General features: G+C 44.5%; 1 protein-coding gene across 15 annotated transcripts in view; it reads right to left on the minus strand.

The window, feature by feature from the left end:
• Positions 1 to 7,029, minus strand: part of MTMR1 (myotubularin related protein 1) — a 93,793-nt gene extending 86,764 nt beyond the window's left edge. For 7 of the 15 annotated variants that reach the window (XM_036016266.1, XM_036016265.1, XM_036016267.1 and 4 more), the window contains exon 1: positions 6,713 to 7,028. In XM_036016266.1, the coding sequence (XP_035872159.1) occupies positions 6,713 to 6,867 (155 nt within the window). In that variant the 5' untranslated portion in view covers positions 6,868 to 7,028. Of the gene's footprint in view, positions 1 to 6,712 lie in introns of all 15 variants that reach the window. The other 8 variants (XM_036016272.1, XM_036016270.1, XM_036016269.1 and 5 more) reach the window with 2 other exon arrangements.
• Positions 7,030 to 14,894: the final 7,865 nt, after the last annotated feature.

Consider the following 14,894-nt stretch of genomic DNA (forward strand, 5'->3'; position numbering starts at 1 on the left):
GGAGGCATAGGGAGACACATTGTGCCTTCTTGCACAACCAAAAGAAAAACAACATCAAATTTAGAAACAAAAATACAACTAGAACTGACCGAAAATTGAATTGTATGGAAGTTCGACAACCACGAAGTTAAAGAAGAAACATTCATCCAGACTAGTAGGAGGGGCAGAGATGGGCAGCCTGGTGGAAAGAATTCACCGGGAGGTGGCGACAGCTGGAGGACTTGGCAGGCAGGGTGGCAGCTGATGGAGTAAGCAGTCCCACATTTGCGTGCGGATAAAATGGGAGGAACAACTGGGGAGCGAGATAGACTGCACAACCCAGGGTTCCAGCGTGAAGAAATAAAGCCTCAAAACCTCTGACTGAAAACACCTGTGGGGGGTTGAGGTGGCAGTGAGAGAAACTCCCAGCCTCACAGGAGAGTTTGTTGGAGAGACCCACAGGGTCCTAGAACATACACAAACCCACCCACTCAGGAATCAGCACCAGAAGGGCCCAATTTGATTTGGGGTTGCAGAGGAAGTGACTAAAAACCAGCAGAGAGTGTGGCAAGCCGCATTGTTTCCTCTTGGACCCCTCCCCCACATACAGCATCACAACGCAGCTATGTGGGTTGCCCCACCCTGGGGAACACCTAGGACGTGTTCCCTTTACATAAAGGCTCTGCCCCTTACTAAATAACAGGTTTGCTGAGACAAAAAAAAAAATAGCCCAAATGAAAGAATAGATCAAAGCTCTAGAAAAAATACAACTAAGTAATGAAGAGATAGCCAACCTATCAGAAGCACAGTTCAAAACACTGGTAATCAGGATGCTCACAGAATTGGTTGAAAATGGTCATAAATTACAGGAAAAAATGAAGGCTATGAAAAGTGAAATAAAGGAAAATGTACAGGGAACCAACAGTGACAGGAAGGAAACCCTGACTCAAATCAACAGTTTGGAGCAGAAGGAAGAAAGAAACATTCAACCAGAACAGAATGAAGAAACAAGAATTCAAAAAAAAAAAATGAAGAGAGGCTTAGGAACCTCCAGGACAACTTTAAACATCCCAACACCTGAATCATAGGGGTACCAGAAGGAGAAGAGGAAGTGCAAGAAATTGAAAACTTATTTGAAAAAATACTGGAGAACCTCCCCAATCTGGCAAAGGAACTAGACTTTCAGGAAGTTCAGGAAGCTCAAAGAGTCCCAAAGAAGTTGGACCCAAGAAGGAACACACCAAGGCACATCATAATTACACTGCCCAAGGTTAAAGATCAGGAGAGAATCTTAAAAGCAGCAAGAGAAAAGGAGAGAGTTACCTACAAAGAGGAGTGCCCATTAGGCTCTCAGCTTATTTCTCAAAAGAAACCTTGCAGGCAAGAAGGGGCTGGAAAGAAGTATTTGAAGTCCTGAAAGGCAAGGACCTGCAACCAAGACTGCTCTATCCAGCAAAGCTTTCATTTAGAATGGAAGGGCAGATAAAGTGCTTCTCAGATGTAAGGTCAAGTTAAAGGAGGTCATCATCACCCAGTCCTTAGTATATGAAATGTTAAAGGGACTTATCTAAGAAAAAAAAGATAAAAAATATGAGCAGTAAAATGACAACAAACTCATACCCATTAACAACTGAACCTAAAAAAAAAAAAAGCAAAAACAAACTAAGCAAACAACTAGAACAGGAACAGAATCACAGAAATGGAGACTACATGGAGGGTTATCAGCAGGGGAACGGGAAGGGGAGAGGGGAAAAAGGTACAGGGAATAAGTAGCATAAAGGGTAGGTAGAAAATAGACAGGGGTAGGTTAAGAATAGTATAAGAAATGTAGAAGCCCAAGAACTTATATGTATGACCCATGGACATGAACCAAAGCAGGGGAATGCAGGTGGGAGGGAGTATGCAGGGCATAGGGAAATAAAGAGGGGAAAATGGGACAACTGTAATAGCATAATCAATAAAATATATTAAAAAAAGAATTCACTTGCCACAATTTCTTTTTTAAGATATGAGTATGTTTTTTAAAAATACTATTTATTTATTTTTAGAGAGGGGGGAAAGGAGAAAGAGAGAGGGAGAAACATCAATTTCTGGGTGTCTCTCCTGAACCCCCTACTGGGGACCTGGCCCACAACCCAGGCATGTGCCCTTACTGGGAATTGAACCAGTAACCCTTTGGGTCACTGAGTCTCCAGTGAGCCACACCAGCCAGGGCAGCCACAATTTCTAACTAAGAGGAAGGAGGAGGGAAAAGGGAAGGATTTATCTCCTTTTTCAAAGGCTAAGTCACCTTTATTGCCCAGTTATAGCATACTTTTGTCATCATGTGGCCTTTTTCTCTGCCAGCACCAACCCCTGATTGCAAATTTTATAGTAGGAACCTGCCCGCTTACCCACCATGGATGACCCATTTTTACTATTTTCTCAGCATCCTTTCCCCCTTCTTTTGATAAGGACAACTCTCTCTACTATTGGGAACACCCCCTGCCCTGGCTTCATAGGCCTCTGTGGGCCTAAACCCTGACCCCTTGCTCCTCCTGACCCCACTTGTGGGGAAGTGACCCAGGCTGGGCCAATCGAAAGCTTTTCTTTTAGACCCTGGGTAGTGTGGATCTGCCTCAGCCCCTTGAAGACCACTCCTCACCCCATCCACTTTGAGAAACCCACAAAGATAAAGAGTAAGACAAGAAAAAAAACAACAGATGGGGTGTTCCCTGACAACACTGTTTGCAACTCGGGCTCCAAATGTTGTGATGGCCATGACACAGTTCCTTTTTGGCTTAAGCTAGAATGCTTTCTGTTTTGTTACCTGCAACCAAAAGCTTCCTGGCCAACAAAGTTATGCACAGCGTGGTTTAGTAGGCAAGTAGCCAAGAGGTCTGAATCGAGTCCTGTTTCTGTCACCTGCTAGTTCCGTGATCTTGAGCAAGCCACATCCTCTTGCAGGACCACAGCTTTGACATCATTAAGAGAAGTACAGTATTCAGAACAGAGGGGAGGGCCCCACAGTCCACAGGGTGGGACTAAATCCCAGCAGGAGAGCCAGGTTCCACTCTCACAGTCACTTTTAAGAGTGTGCATCAAAACTGTAAATGATAGACCTGAAAAGGGAAGCCATGTCTCCTTTCCCCTATGTCTTCTCTTTAGTGTGTAAAATTTCCCTCCACACACCAGGTATCAACAACCACTCGGGGGCCTCCCAGGTTTGTTTTCTCCATCTGGACTCTCCCTCTGGATTCAGATTCCCATAATCCTAGGAGACATCTCTACTGGTTGGTCCCAGAGACCCTGCCAACTCAACCAATTCTGAACCAGCATCTGCCCCATGTTTTCTAAATCATGGAAAAGCACAACTAGTTACCCAGCACCCCTCCCGGGCCTTAAAGCTGGGATTTACACTGGAGCCCCATCCCACATTTCACTCTCACATCTGATATCATTGCTCAATTCTTATTCCAGTTTCCTTTTTGGACACCCATCATTCTTCTGTGTTCTGCCTCATGAATTTAAGCCTCATCTCTACATGGATAATTCCCAAATTGAGGTCTGCAGCCCAGACACCACCTCTGAACTCCAGGTTCATATACACAAACTGCCTCTAGGACATACAACTGGTGTCTCACAACTGATATATCCACAGCTGAGAGGCTGCCAGTCTCCTAAAACAGCTTCACTTAGAGCCTTCTCCATCTCTACCACTTCCTACAAGCCAGAAATCTTGGGATTGTCCTGGATTCTTCTTCTCTTACCCAACAACCAATCTTCAGCAAACCCTATTGGCTCTACCCTGAATGTTTTCTACAAACTGTATCCCAAATCTGACCACTTCTCCTTCCTCCACCCCACTGCTACGTTTTAAACCATTATCCTCTCATTTGCATGACTGCATTAGCCTCCTGCCTGCTAGTCTCTCTGCTTCAACCCCTTCCCCTTTCAAACTGTTGTCCACAGAGCAGCCATGGAGACCTTACTGAAATCTACATCAGATTACATCATTCCTCTGCTCCAAGACCTCCAATGGCTCCCCATGACTCTCTACCACCTGCCCCTGTGACCCTCCTGCCCCTCGTCCTGTATTGCTCTCTCCCTACCCCCCTGCCCACTAGTGACACTGGTCTCCTTGCTGACCCTTGAACACTTCACTCAAACTCCCACCCCAGGGTGCACAGGGTTCTGCCTACAATGCAATCATCCCAGACATCTGTATGACTGAAACCCTCACCTCTATAGGAGCATTACTCAAATGTTACTTTCTCAGCTAGGCTTTCCATGACCACCCTACATAAAATTCCAACCACTCTCCAAGTACATATCCCCAACACTTCCCATCTATTTCCCAACTTACTTTCCCCTCTAGCACTTATCACCATCTGATAGAAAACACATTTTTTTTTCTTTCTCCCACCAAACATATGCCCCTTGAGGGCAAGGCTTTGTGTCTGTTTCCTGATATACCTTTAGTGCAACACAGGGCCTGACAGTGAGTGATTAGCATTTCCATAATCTGCTACATAAGATTTCCCAATTCCAGTCCATTTGCCACATTACTGTAGAGCAATCGTTCTCAAATGTCAATCCCATCCTGTAGCTCACCTGATGGAAATTCTCCTGTGGTCCCTACAACTAGGATGACCACATAACTTCTCATCCAAACCAAGGCATTATTGTGAGTTGAAGGAGAACACTATTAATAATTATCCCAGCCCTGAGTGGTGGAGTTTAATGGACTGAGCATGGGCCTGCAAACCAAAGGTTCGCTGGTTTAATTCCCAATCAGGGCACATGACTGGGTTATGGGACAGGTCCCTAGTAGGGGGTTTGCAAGAGGCAACCACATATTGATGTTTCTCTCCCTCTCTTTCTCTCTTTCCCTTCCCCTCTAAAAGTAAATAAAATCTTTTAAAAATAATTACACTGGCCCAACTGGTAAACCAGTACCATTTTAGGCAAATGAGGCCACATACCCCACCTCATGTAGCACAGGTGGTTGTTTAAAATACAAAATTCCAGGCTCCACCTCAGAAGCAGATGGACTAGATTTATGGGGGACCTAAGAATCTGAATTTGATTCAAGCAGTGGAGGTGATTCTGTGGCAGGTTATACAGAACTATACCCCCAGAAGCCTTGTGCCACAGGATAAAGGCATAATTCCCTAGGAAAGCACACATGCCCCTTTAAGATCTGGCCCCTGCCATCCCTCGTCTTTTCCCTTACCAGTTCCCCACATCCAGCACCACCTGTGACTGCACATTCCACTCCAATGATCCCAAAGCCCTCCCCACCCTGTCCTCTGGCTAACTTCTCATTATTCACCATTCAGTTCAAATGTCAGCTTCCTCAGAAGGCTCTCACTTACTGCCCATACTCATCAATTCCCTGACCATTAACAAATAAATCAAGTACCCCACCTCCATATACCCACAATGTAGTGGATCACAACTAAGGCTGCAAGCTTTTTAGAAACTACTAATTCCTGGGCCTCTCACCAAACTCCTGAATCAGAAGCCTCAGGAGTGGCACCTGGCCATGTAGAGTTCTTTTTAAAAAGCTTCTCAGATCATTTCCGCACATAACCCATCCAGAGTGCTTCTATGTTTACCCTACCCTAGCATATATCACATTCAGTTTAAGCTGTTGGTTTGTCTTCTCCACTTGACTATAAGAGAGCAAATATTCTCTGAGTCTCCAAGCCCTCAGACATTACAGAGTATCCATGAGTGCAATTCTGGCCATTTCAAAGTTCTGTCTTAGCTGTGATAAATTATCAATGAAGCTGATAACTTGGGTGATGAAAGTATTAAAATACACTGTAATTACACTGGGGCAGAAACAAAGGAAATGTTTCTTGTCCCTATGCCTTTGGAAAGTCCCAAAAGTCCTGTTTGGTAGTGTGACTAAGCCTGGCAAGAATGAATATCTGAACCTGACAGAGTTGTCTCTCTTGCCTAACTGCACTCTCTTGTCAGTGAAATGGCCAAGAGGTGGTAATACTGGATATTCTGGAAGTGGGACAATCCTTTCCTTGCACTGGGGACATTAGGGTGGCCCTCCCATTTGGACAAGGTCAGTTTATGCTTCTAAGGGATGGATCTTAGTTCTGAAACTGTGTAAGAAGCAGGAGGCTCATGTGTTCACGAAAACAACAAACCGGTTCCTTTCAAGCGTGGAGAACTGAAAGTAAACGATTGTGTTCTGCATCAGAGCACTATGGCCATTTTCCATCCCAATTTTTCAAATCAGAGTATCTTTGCCTCCATGTGAACCAGCTGCTGACAGCTACCGGGTTCCGCCCCCCCCCCCCCAGTCCCCACTTCCAACCCCAACATCAAAGACCACTAGCACAGCGCTGTTGAGATATGTTGGTCTTTAAACCACTGGAGGCAAGGTCACTCGACAAGAGAGTCGGAGTGAAATGTCTTCCCCAGTGATTTGTGGCTGGAGCAATGTCAGCCCAGACTCAGTAGGAGGTGGAACTGGAAATAGTTTGACATCTGCAAAGCCCCTCAGGGGTGTGGGGAGCTTAGGTGCGAAAGGCGGAAGTGAGCCAGGTGAGGGGCCGGGGACGTTGGGAGGGAGTTGGGGGCCTCCAGAGGTGGCGGACCCAGTAGGGGGCCAAGGAAGGGGTAGACACACGGGCCTCCAACTGACGCGCGCTGAGCGGGTGGCTGAGGCTCACTAGGGGCCCTCGGGAGTCAGGTCGCGGGAGGCCTTGGAGGGCCGGGCCCCGCTTACCTGTCCAGGGTCTCCACGCTAGGCTGCCTGGAGCCGGCGGCAGGGACCCCCGGGACCCGAGGGGACCTCCAGCCCCCCGCCGGCCCCGGGCCCGGGCCCGGTCCCCCGGCGCCCTCGCTGCCCGCTGCCGCCGCCGCCGCCGTCGGCCGGTCCATAGTGCGGCGAGACCGGAGCCACCGCGGGGAAGCCGCAGTCGAGAACAGATTGGCGCCGGGAAGGTCCCGCCGAGTGCCTCCTGCGGCCCAATCTGCCGCCAGCCGGCTTAGGCGGTCGCCGCCATTAGCTGTCACCTGGCGGCCGGGCCTTACCCACAAGGCCGCGCGCGCGCGCGCGCGCGTGGGGGGTTGCGGCGCGAGCGTCTGGGGCTCGGCGCCTAGTTGCTCCAGCGCTCCCCGCCGGCCCCGCCAACCTGCCCAAGCCCACCTGGGCTCGCCCACAAAATCAGAACTGGGTGCAGATGCCCTCTGGCTTCAGAAACTTGGACAACGCCCAAGCCATTTGGAGTCGAAATCTACAAACGGATGATGCACACGTGCTTTACTCAGGAAAATAACAGATTGACTATGGAGATACAGGTTTTAAAAAAAGTTCAGGGAATTTCAAGAATTAAAAATGATTTCTTTTCCCTCAATTTTAACAGAATAGTTTTGGAGTGGGGAAGCTCAGGCCCTTGGGTGTCCCTGGTCTTGACATGTCCAGTCAGTAGAAATGCCATACATTTTAGCAATTCTTCCCCACCCCGTTACTCCTCTCCCATAAAGGGAGAGGAGGGCATTGTAGGGCAACCAAGTGTTCTGATGCCACCCTGGGAACTTCCACCCTTGGTTTATATTAAGACTAACATTTAACTTCTCTTGGTTAAATCAGTGCTATGAAAATCAAGCCAATATCTAATGCCGGACTAGATTTAATTTCCCTGCTCATTTCTAGGGTTTATTCCCTGCCACCTCACCCCTGATTTTCTTAGAAATCATGACTAAGCCCCTTCTCCTATGATTGCCCTGGGTGTAGACAGCAGACTTATGACCCTTATAAAAGGCAGACCTGGAAACATGAAGTTCCCATTTTCCTAGAAAATCCTAGACCCATGCTGCCCTACCAGCTTAAAAACTTCATACTGAACCTCGACGATGTGATGCCTGGAGCCCAAGCAGCCATCTTACACACAAGAGGAGATGAGCCTGAAGTGAAAAGGCAACAGGATAAAGAGGACTGAGAGGAGGGAGGGGAAGAAGACCCCTAGACACACTGGAAACCTACCTTATGCAGGGTTCTGGTTTTCCAAAATTATTAAGTCAAATATTTAACCCACTATTGTAGACTGAATATTTGTGTCTCCCCTTCTCAAATTCATATGTGGAAGCTCTAACCCTCAATTGATGATACTTGGATATGAGGACTTTAGGTGGTGATTAGGTCATTTGGATGGGCCCTTGGTCTGATGGGATTAGTGTCTTTATGAGAAGAGACACCAGAGACATTGGTTTCACTTCTCTCCATGAGCAGGAATGGAGGAAAGACTTCTGTGAGGACACAGTGAGAAGGCAGCTGTTTGCAAGCCAGGAAGAGGGCTCTTACCAGGAACCAAACCTATCCAGAACCTTGATATTGGACTTTGTGACCTTCATAACTGGAAGAAAATAAATGTAGTTTAAGCCATCCAGTCTGTTGTATTTTGTTATGGCAGCTTGAGTAGACCAAGACATCCATTTTTAGTCAAGTACTTAGTTACAAGGACCTGTAAGCATCCTAGCTGCCTTGAGATTTGTCAGAAAGAAAGTGGTAAATTTTAAGCATATTTGAAGTACCCCGTTATTTAAGGAGGATTAGGCCAAAGAGGAATTCACTATGACAATATAAGACTTTCAATTCAGTTAAGCAAATTTAGGACTTACACAAAGAGAATCTGACATATATCCCTGTCTAAGAAGTTCACAGTCAAGTGAAGGAGACAGACAAATTAACAATAACAATACAGGTTGGTAAGTGCTATGATGGAGGCAAGCACATAGGCTGTGAAAACACCCAGCCAAATCATTGAGGGAAAGGGGGTTAGGAAGACTTCTTAGAAAAGGTAACATAGAGCTGAATCTTAAAGGATGAATAAGTCTTTGACCAGGTGAAAAAGTCAAATTGTTTCAGGCAGAAAAAACAGTTATGGACTAAAGTGTGTGGAGTCAGTTAAACAGCTTATTATGTGTAAGGGAACTCCAAGAAATATATTGTTGCTGGAGTATGGGGTCAGACAACACAAATGAGGAAGTCAACTAAAGGCTAGCTTGGCCAAGACATGGAGCATCTGGAATGCTAGACTAAGAAGTTTGGACTTTGTTCTGGATTCTGATGCTGGCAGGGCTTATTGCATTTGGAGATATACAACTATATGTTCCCTCTGTGATATACAGTATCTCCAAAGACTGTTTCAGTAATACCCCCATCCTACATGCTCTTTTGCAATGTGATCTTGAACTCCCACATAAAAAGTCACAGTCTATGTCCCTTCCTCTAAATGTGGACTGGCCCTATAACCTCTTTTGAATGTGGCCGAAGGGATGCTAGGTAACTTCCCAGGCTAGGCCTTAATGGATCTGCAACTCCCACCTTGGTTTCTAGGAATACAATATTTCTTGGAACAATACTTCTTGCAGCACTGTGAGGAAGACAAACCAGCCACATGTAGAGGCCCATGTGAATGAGAACCAAGGCTCCTGGCTGCTATCCCAGCTGAGTTTCTCAACTAGCAGCTAGAACTAACAGCCAGTCATGTGAGTCAAGCCATTTCAGGCCTTCCAGCCATTCCAGAGGCCTAGCAAACACCATGTGAAGTTGGAAACTTATTCCAGATTTTTGAGAAGTAATAAATTGTTGTATTGAGCTACTAGGTTTTAGAGCACTTTTTGTTTTTGTTTGTTTAGATGCAGCAACAGAGCACCCAAACACTGCTCTTGGTATCTAACACAGAAAAGTAATCTCCCCTTTTTTGCCCCCCCCCCCACATTAGCTGGGAATCCATGTCCAAACCATCCCACCTTTAAGGCAGGTGTTCCCTCTTATTTGGTCTGTAGCTCTGGAGAGTCTAAGATTTTCCCATACTAACAAGCTTAGAAAACCTAACCTGCCACTACACTCTGACACTGACAGAGTTTCTCTGGGTCAGAAACAAAGGCAGTTAATTATTCACAGCAAAGCAGCAGCCAGTTCAATATCTTGGATCTATTCCCTCAACCCATCTCCACAGTATGACATGCTCTTTTGCAATGTGATCTTGCATACCTACATCAAGAGGTGGCATCTGTTCCCCTCTTCTTGAATATGGTCTGGCCCTGTGAACTTGTTTGACCAATAGGGGGCTAGATGATATCTTCACATGAAAGGGGTACAACACAAGAGAGGAATTCCAAACTTGGGAACTCTGATCTTCTATAGTACTGCTAGTGACCTGCCCATTCTCCCTTCCAAAGAGAGCAATTTCCCTGGAATGCAAGCAAATCTCCTTACTTTTATTACTTTAAATTGGTTCCTGGGAGGGAGACTTCGATAATCTTTACTAGTTGGGAATGTCTCCTTATACCAGTGTTCTTAACTTGCCCATACATTCATTCACTCAGAGATCCTGGAATATGCAGAAACCTGAGATAGTCATGGAGAATTGGCTCTCAACACAAGTGGCCCAACCCACTCTTCCCTGCAAAGCCCACATCAGGGTCTATTCAGAGTTGCTGGGTTGACCATCCTGCCTTCCCAGGTATCACTTAAGGAGACATATGTCCACCTGTGTGGTAGGAGACAAGGTGAAGAGTAAGTAGTCAGGTCCACACTGGTGACACCAGCACTTAAGAGGCAGGTGAAAAGAGAGAAGCCCTGGGGGAGCCTGAGGCATTGCCAGAGACAATGAAAAAGAAAAAGAGTCAGGGTAGAGGGGACCTGGGGGCCAACAGAGTAGAGAGTTTTAAAAATGAAGGAACATATTTCTGGCCAAGATGTAGTTTTGCCTCTGCCCACAACTACAGAAAAAATTACACCTATGCTACAGAACAAATAACACCCAGATTCATCATAAAATTGAGCTGTATGGAAGTCCAACAACCAAGGATATAAAAAACCCACATTATTCCATACAGGTAGGAGGGACAGAGACGTGGAGGCATGGAGAGGCTCAGAGAGGTGTGGAGAGGTGGCAGAATGGGTCCCACATTCATGTGTGGTGAATAAAAATCAGGAGAGGTACCTCAGGAGCGAGGGATCCCAGCCCTGGACCAGACCACATTGCCCAGGGTCCCAACACCAGGAGGGTAAGTCCCCACAACTTCTGGCTGCAAAAACCAGTGAGAGTTGGGGTGGCAGAAGAAACTGTGGGATTCTCAAGAGACTTCTTTTAAAGGGCCCGAAACAGACTTAGGACTTATACAGACCTACCCCCTCTGGGATTTAGCACCAGGGCAATAGCTGGAAGGGCACAAGGGGCGTAAGGGGAGAAAGAGAGAAAGAGAAGTTACTGGCAAGCAAGCGAGTGCCAGGAGATAGCTTCCTCTCAGGAGATCTCCAGAGGCAGCGTCATTGTCTCCGCTCTGAGCCCTCCTCCACACAGAGACACAAATCGGTGAAACAGGTTGTCCCACTCTTGCAACTACCGAAGGCCCCACACAATTTACAGGTGCCTTTTATACAATAGGCCACACTATTAAAACAGGGATTCAAAGCAGGCCTACCTAATACACAGAAACAAACACAGGAAGGTTGCCAAATTGAGCAAAGAAATATGGCCCAAATGAAAGAACAGAACAAAACTCCAGAAAAAGAACTAAATGAAATGGAGATAAGCAACTTATCAGATGCACTGTTCAAAACACTAGTTACCAGGATGCTCAAAGAAATCATTGGCTACTGCAACAGTATAAAATAGACCCAGGAAGAAATGAAGGCTGCATTAAGTGAAATAAAGAAAAATTTACAGGGAACCAACAATGGAAGGGATGAAGCTGAGATTCAAATCAATGATTTGGAACATAAAGAAGAAAACACCATTGAAGCAGAACAGCTAGAAGAAAAAAGAATTCAAAAAATAAGAATAGAATAAGAAGCCTCTGGGACATCTCCAAATGTGCAAATATCTGAATCATAGGGGTGCCAGAAGGGGAACAGAAAGAACAAGAAATTGCAAACTTGCTTGAAAAAATAATGAAAGGAAACTTCTTTAATTTGGTGAAGGAAATAGACATACCAGTCCAAGAATCACTGAGTCTCAAAAAAGATGGACCCAAAGAGGACCACACCAAGACACATAGTTAAAATGTCAAAACTTAAAGAGAGAATCTTAAAAGCAGCAAGAGAAAAGCAGAGAGTTACCTACAAAGGAGTTCCCATAAGACTGCCAGCTGATTTCTCAAAAGAAACTTTGCAAGCTAGAAGGAACTGGCAAAAGTATTCAAAGTGATGAAAACCAAGGATTTACAAACTAGATTACTCTATCCAGCAAAGCTCCAATTTAGAATGGAAGGGCAGATAAAGTGCTTCCCAGACAAGGTAAAACTAGAGGAGTTCATTATCACCATGTCATTATCATATGAGATGTTAAAGGGACTTATTTAAGAAAAAGAAGATCAAAACTGTGAACATTAAAATGGCAACAAATGCATAACTATCAACAACTGAATCTAAAAAACAAACTAAGCAAACAAGCAGAACAGGAACAGAATCATAGATATGGAGATCATTTCAAGGGTTATCAGCTGAAAGGGGAAAGGGGAGAGTGGGGGAAAAGGTGTAGGGAGTAAGAATTACAAATTGGTAGATATAAAATAGACAGGGGCATGTTAAGAACAATATAGGAAATGGAGTAGCCAAAGAACTTATACGCATGACCCATGGACATGAACTAAGGGGGAGGATTGCTGGAGGGAATGGAGGTACTGGGTGGTGGGGGAGGGAGGGGAAAATATTGGAACAACTATAATAGCATAATCAATAAAATATATTTTTAAAAAGGAAGGAACAGTTCAGAATGACAAGTGGTGCTGAGACATGTGGTAAGTAGGGGCAGAGAAGTGGTCCTTGGAATCACCAATGTGGAGGTCACATTGATAAGACTTTGATAAGAACACTTTCAGGGAACAATTAGAGCTGGAGGTGATAGTTATGAAATGACTAAGAAGGTGTATTAGTCAGGCTTCTCCAGAGAAACAGAATCTATCACTCCATCTTTATCTCTCTCTATTTCTATTTCTGTCTCTATATCTATCTTTCTATTTATATATAGTCATGCATCACTCAATGATGAGTATATGTTCTGAGATGTGTGTAGCTAGGTGATTTTGTTGTGCAAACATCATAGAGTACACTTACACAAACCTAGATGATATAACCTATTAATCATCTAGGCTTTATTGTCTAGCATATTGCTCCTAGGTACAGATCTGTACAGCATGTTACTGTATATAACAGCACAAGATTGAGTCAAGCACAAGAGAAAATGATGCAATCAGGAGAGGCAATATACACTAGATGTATGAGGCTGCTGTTGACAAAACATGGCATACAGTTTCACAGCAAACTTTTTCTTATAACTAGAAAGAACACACTATAAAATGACAATAAAAAGTATAGCACAGTATATACATAAACCAGTAACACTCATTTGTTATCACTGTGAAGCATTACATACTGTACATGATTGTATCTGCTATACTTTTACATGAGTGGCAGCACAGTAGGTTTGTTTACACCAGCATCACCACAAACACATGAGGAATGTGTTGCACTGTGGTGTTAAAATGGCTATGATGTCAGTAGATGATAGAAATTTTTCAGCTCTATTATATGAGGCCATCTCCATATATGCAGTACATCATTAAGTGAAATGCCATTATGTAGAACATAACCATAATAAGATTTATTATAAGAAATTGGCTCACTTGATTATAGAGGGCAAGCAGTCCCATGATATACTATCTGCAAGCTGGAGACTCAGAAAAGCCATTGCTGTATTTTGAAGGTAGATCCTAGTCTGTGTCTGAAGGCCTGAGAATGCAGAGCACCAAGGGCAAAAGATACATATATCAACAGTCAGCCAGAAAGAGAACTCCACCTTCCTCCACCTTTTTGTTCTATTCAGGTCCTCAATGGATTGGATAAGGCATCACATTGGGGAGGGACATCTGCTTTACTCAGTATACTGATTCCTTGATTCAAATGCTAATCTCTTCCAAATACCCACACAGACACACCCAGAAATAATGTTAATAAGGTATCTAGACATCCTGTGGCTCAATCAAGTTGATACATATAATTAACCATCACAAAGTAGAAGAAAGGGAGACAGTGAGTTCAAACCAGTTATTTCCTGAGTTTTAAACTGCATGGACCAATAAAATGCAAACAAAAACAAAGCCCACAGGATTTCTCCACCTTCAAGCAGTTCAACCAGGAGAGTAACATGGTTGCCAAACAAGGACTTTATATATATCAGATTCCAGCTTCCAGAGCAATGTTTAAGTGTTCCATTGACCTGTTCATTTTGCAGACTCTGGGGGAATTCTTTTCATTCTGAACATTATCCCATGGGCTCAACCAAGTGGAAGAAAAACACATCCAGTTTCTTTGCAGACAGGTGCCAGCACAGTTAGGCCTCAGGCAGAGAAGCTTTCCAGCCCCAGGGTAAGCTGGGAAGCAGCAAAGCTGAGTGGCAAAGCTCGACTGCTTTTGCAAGGCCTTCAGTGGAGAGTTTTCACAATCTGCTTTAAGTGTTATGAATTTTTGAATGCTAAAGATGTCCTTGTTCAAATATAATTTAAAATATCAGGTATTTTATAGGGATTATCCATCTTCCCAAGTAATTAGGGGCTGAAATTTATAGACAACAAACACTGAGGAGTGGAGATATGGTTTATTTAGATACAAGAAAGATATTCTAAAACGCTTTGCTTTGACAGGATTCCGGGTTCTTTGACAAGGCAGCAAAGTAGTGCACATCAGAGCACAGACTCCAAGATACTGTGGTTTGAGTTGAAACTGGCTCCATTACTCAGCACCTGGGTAACTTTCAGCGGTGACTTTTCTGTGCTCAGTTTCCTCCTCTGCAAAAGGGAATGATGATGATGATGATGATGATGATGATGATGATATAGCTAATCATAGGCTTGTTGGGCAATTAAATTGTTATATATATAACAAATTATAATAAATT

The sequence above is a fragment of the Phyllostomus discolor genome, chromosome X, assembly GCF_004126475.2.
Source record: "Phyllostomus discolor isolate MPI-MPIP mPhyDis1 chromosome X, mPhyDis1.pri.v3, whole genome shotgun sequence".
In the NCBI taxonomy this organism is placed as follows: Eukaryota; Metazoa; Chordata; class Mammalia; order Chiroptera; family Phyllostomidae; genus Phyllostomus; species Phyllostomus discolor.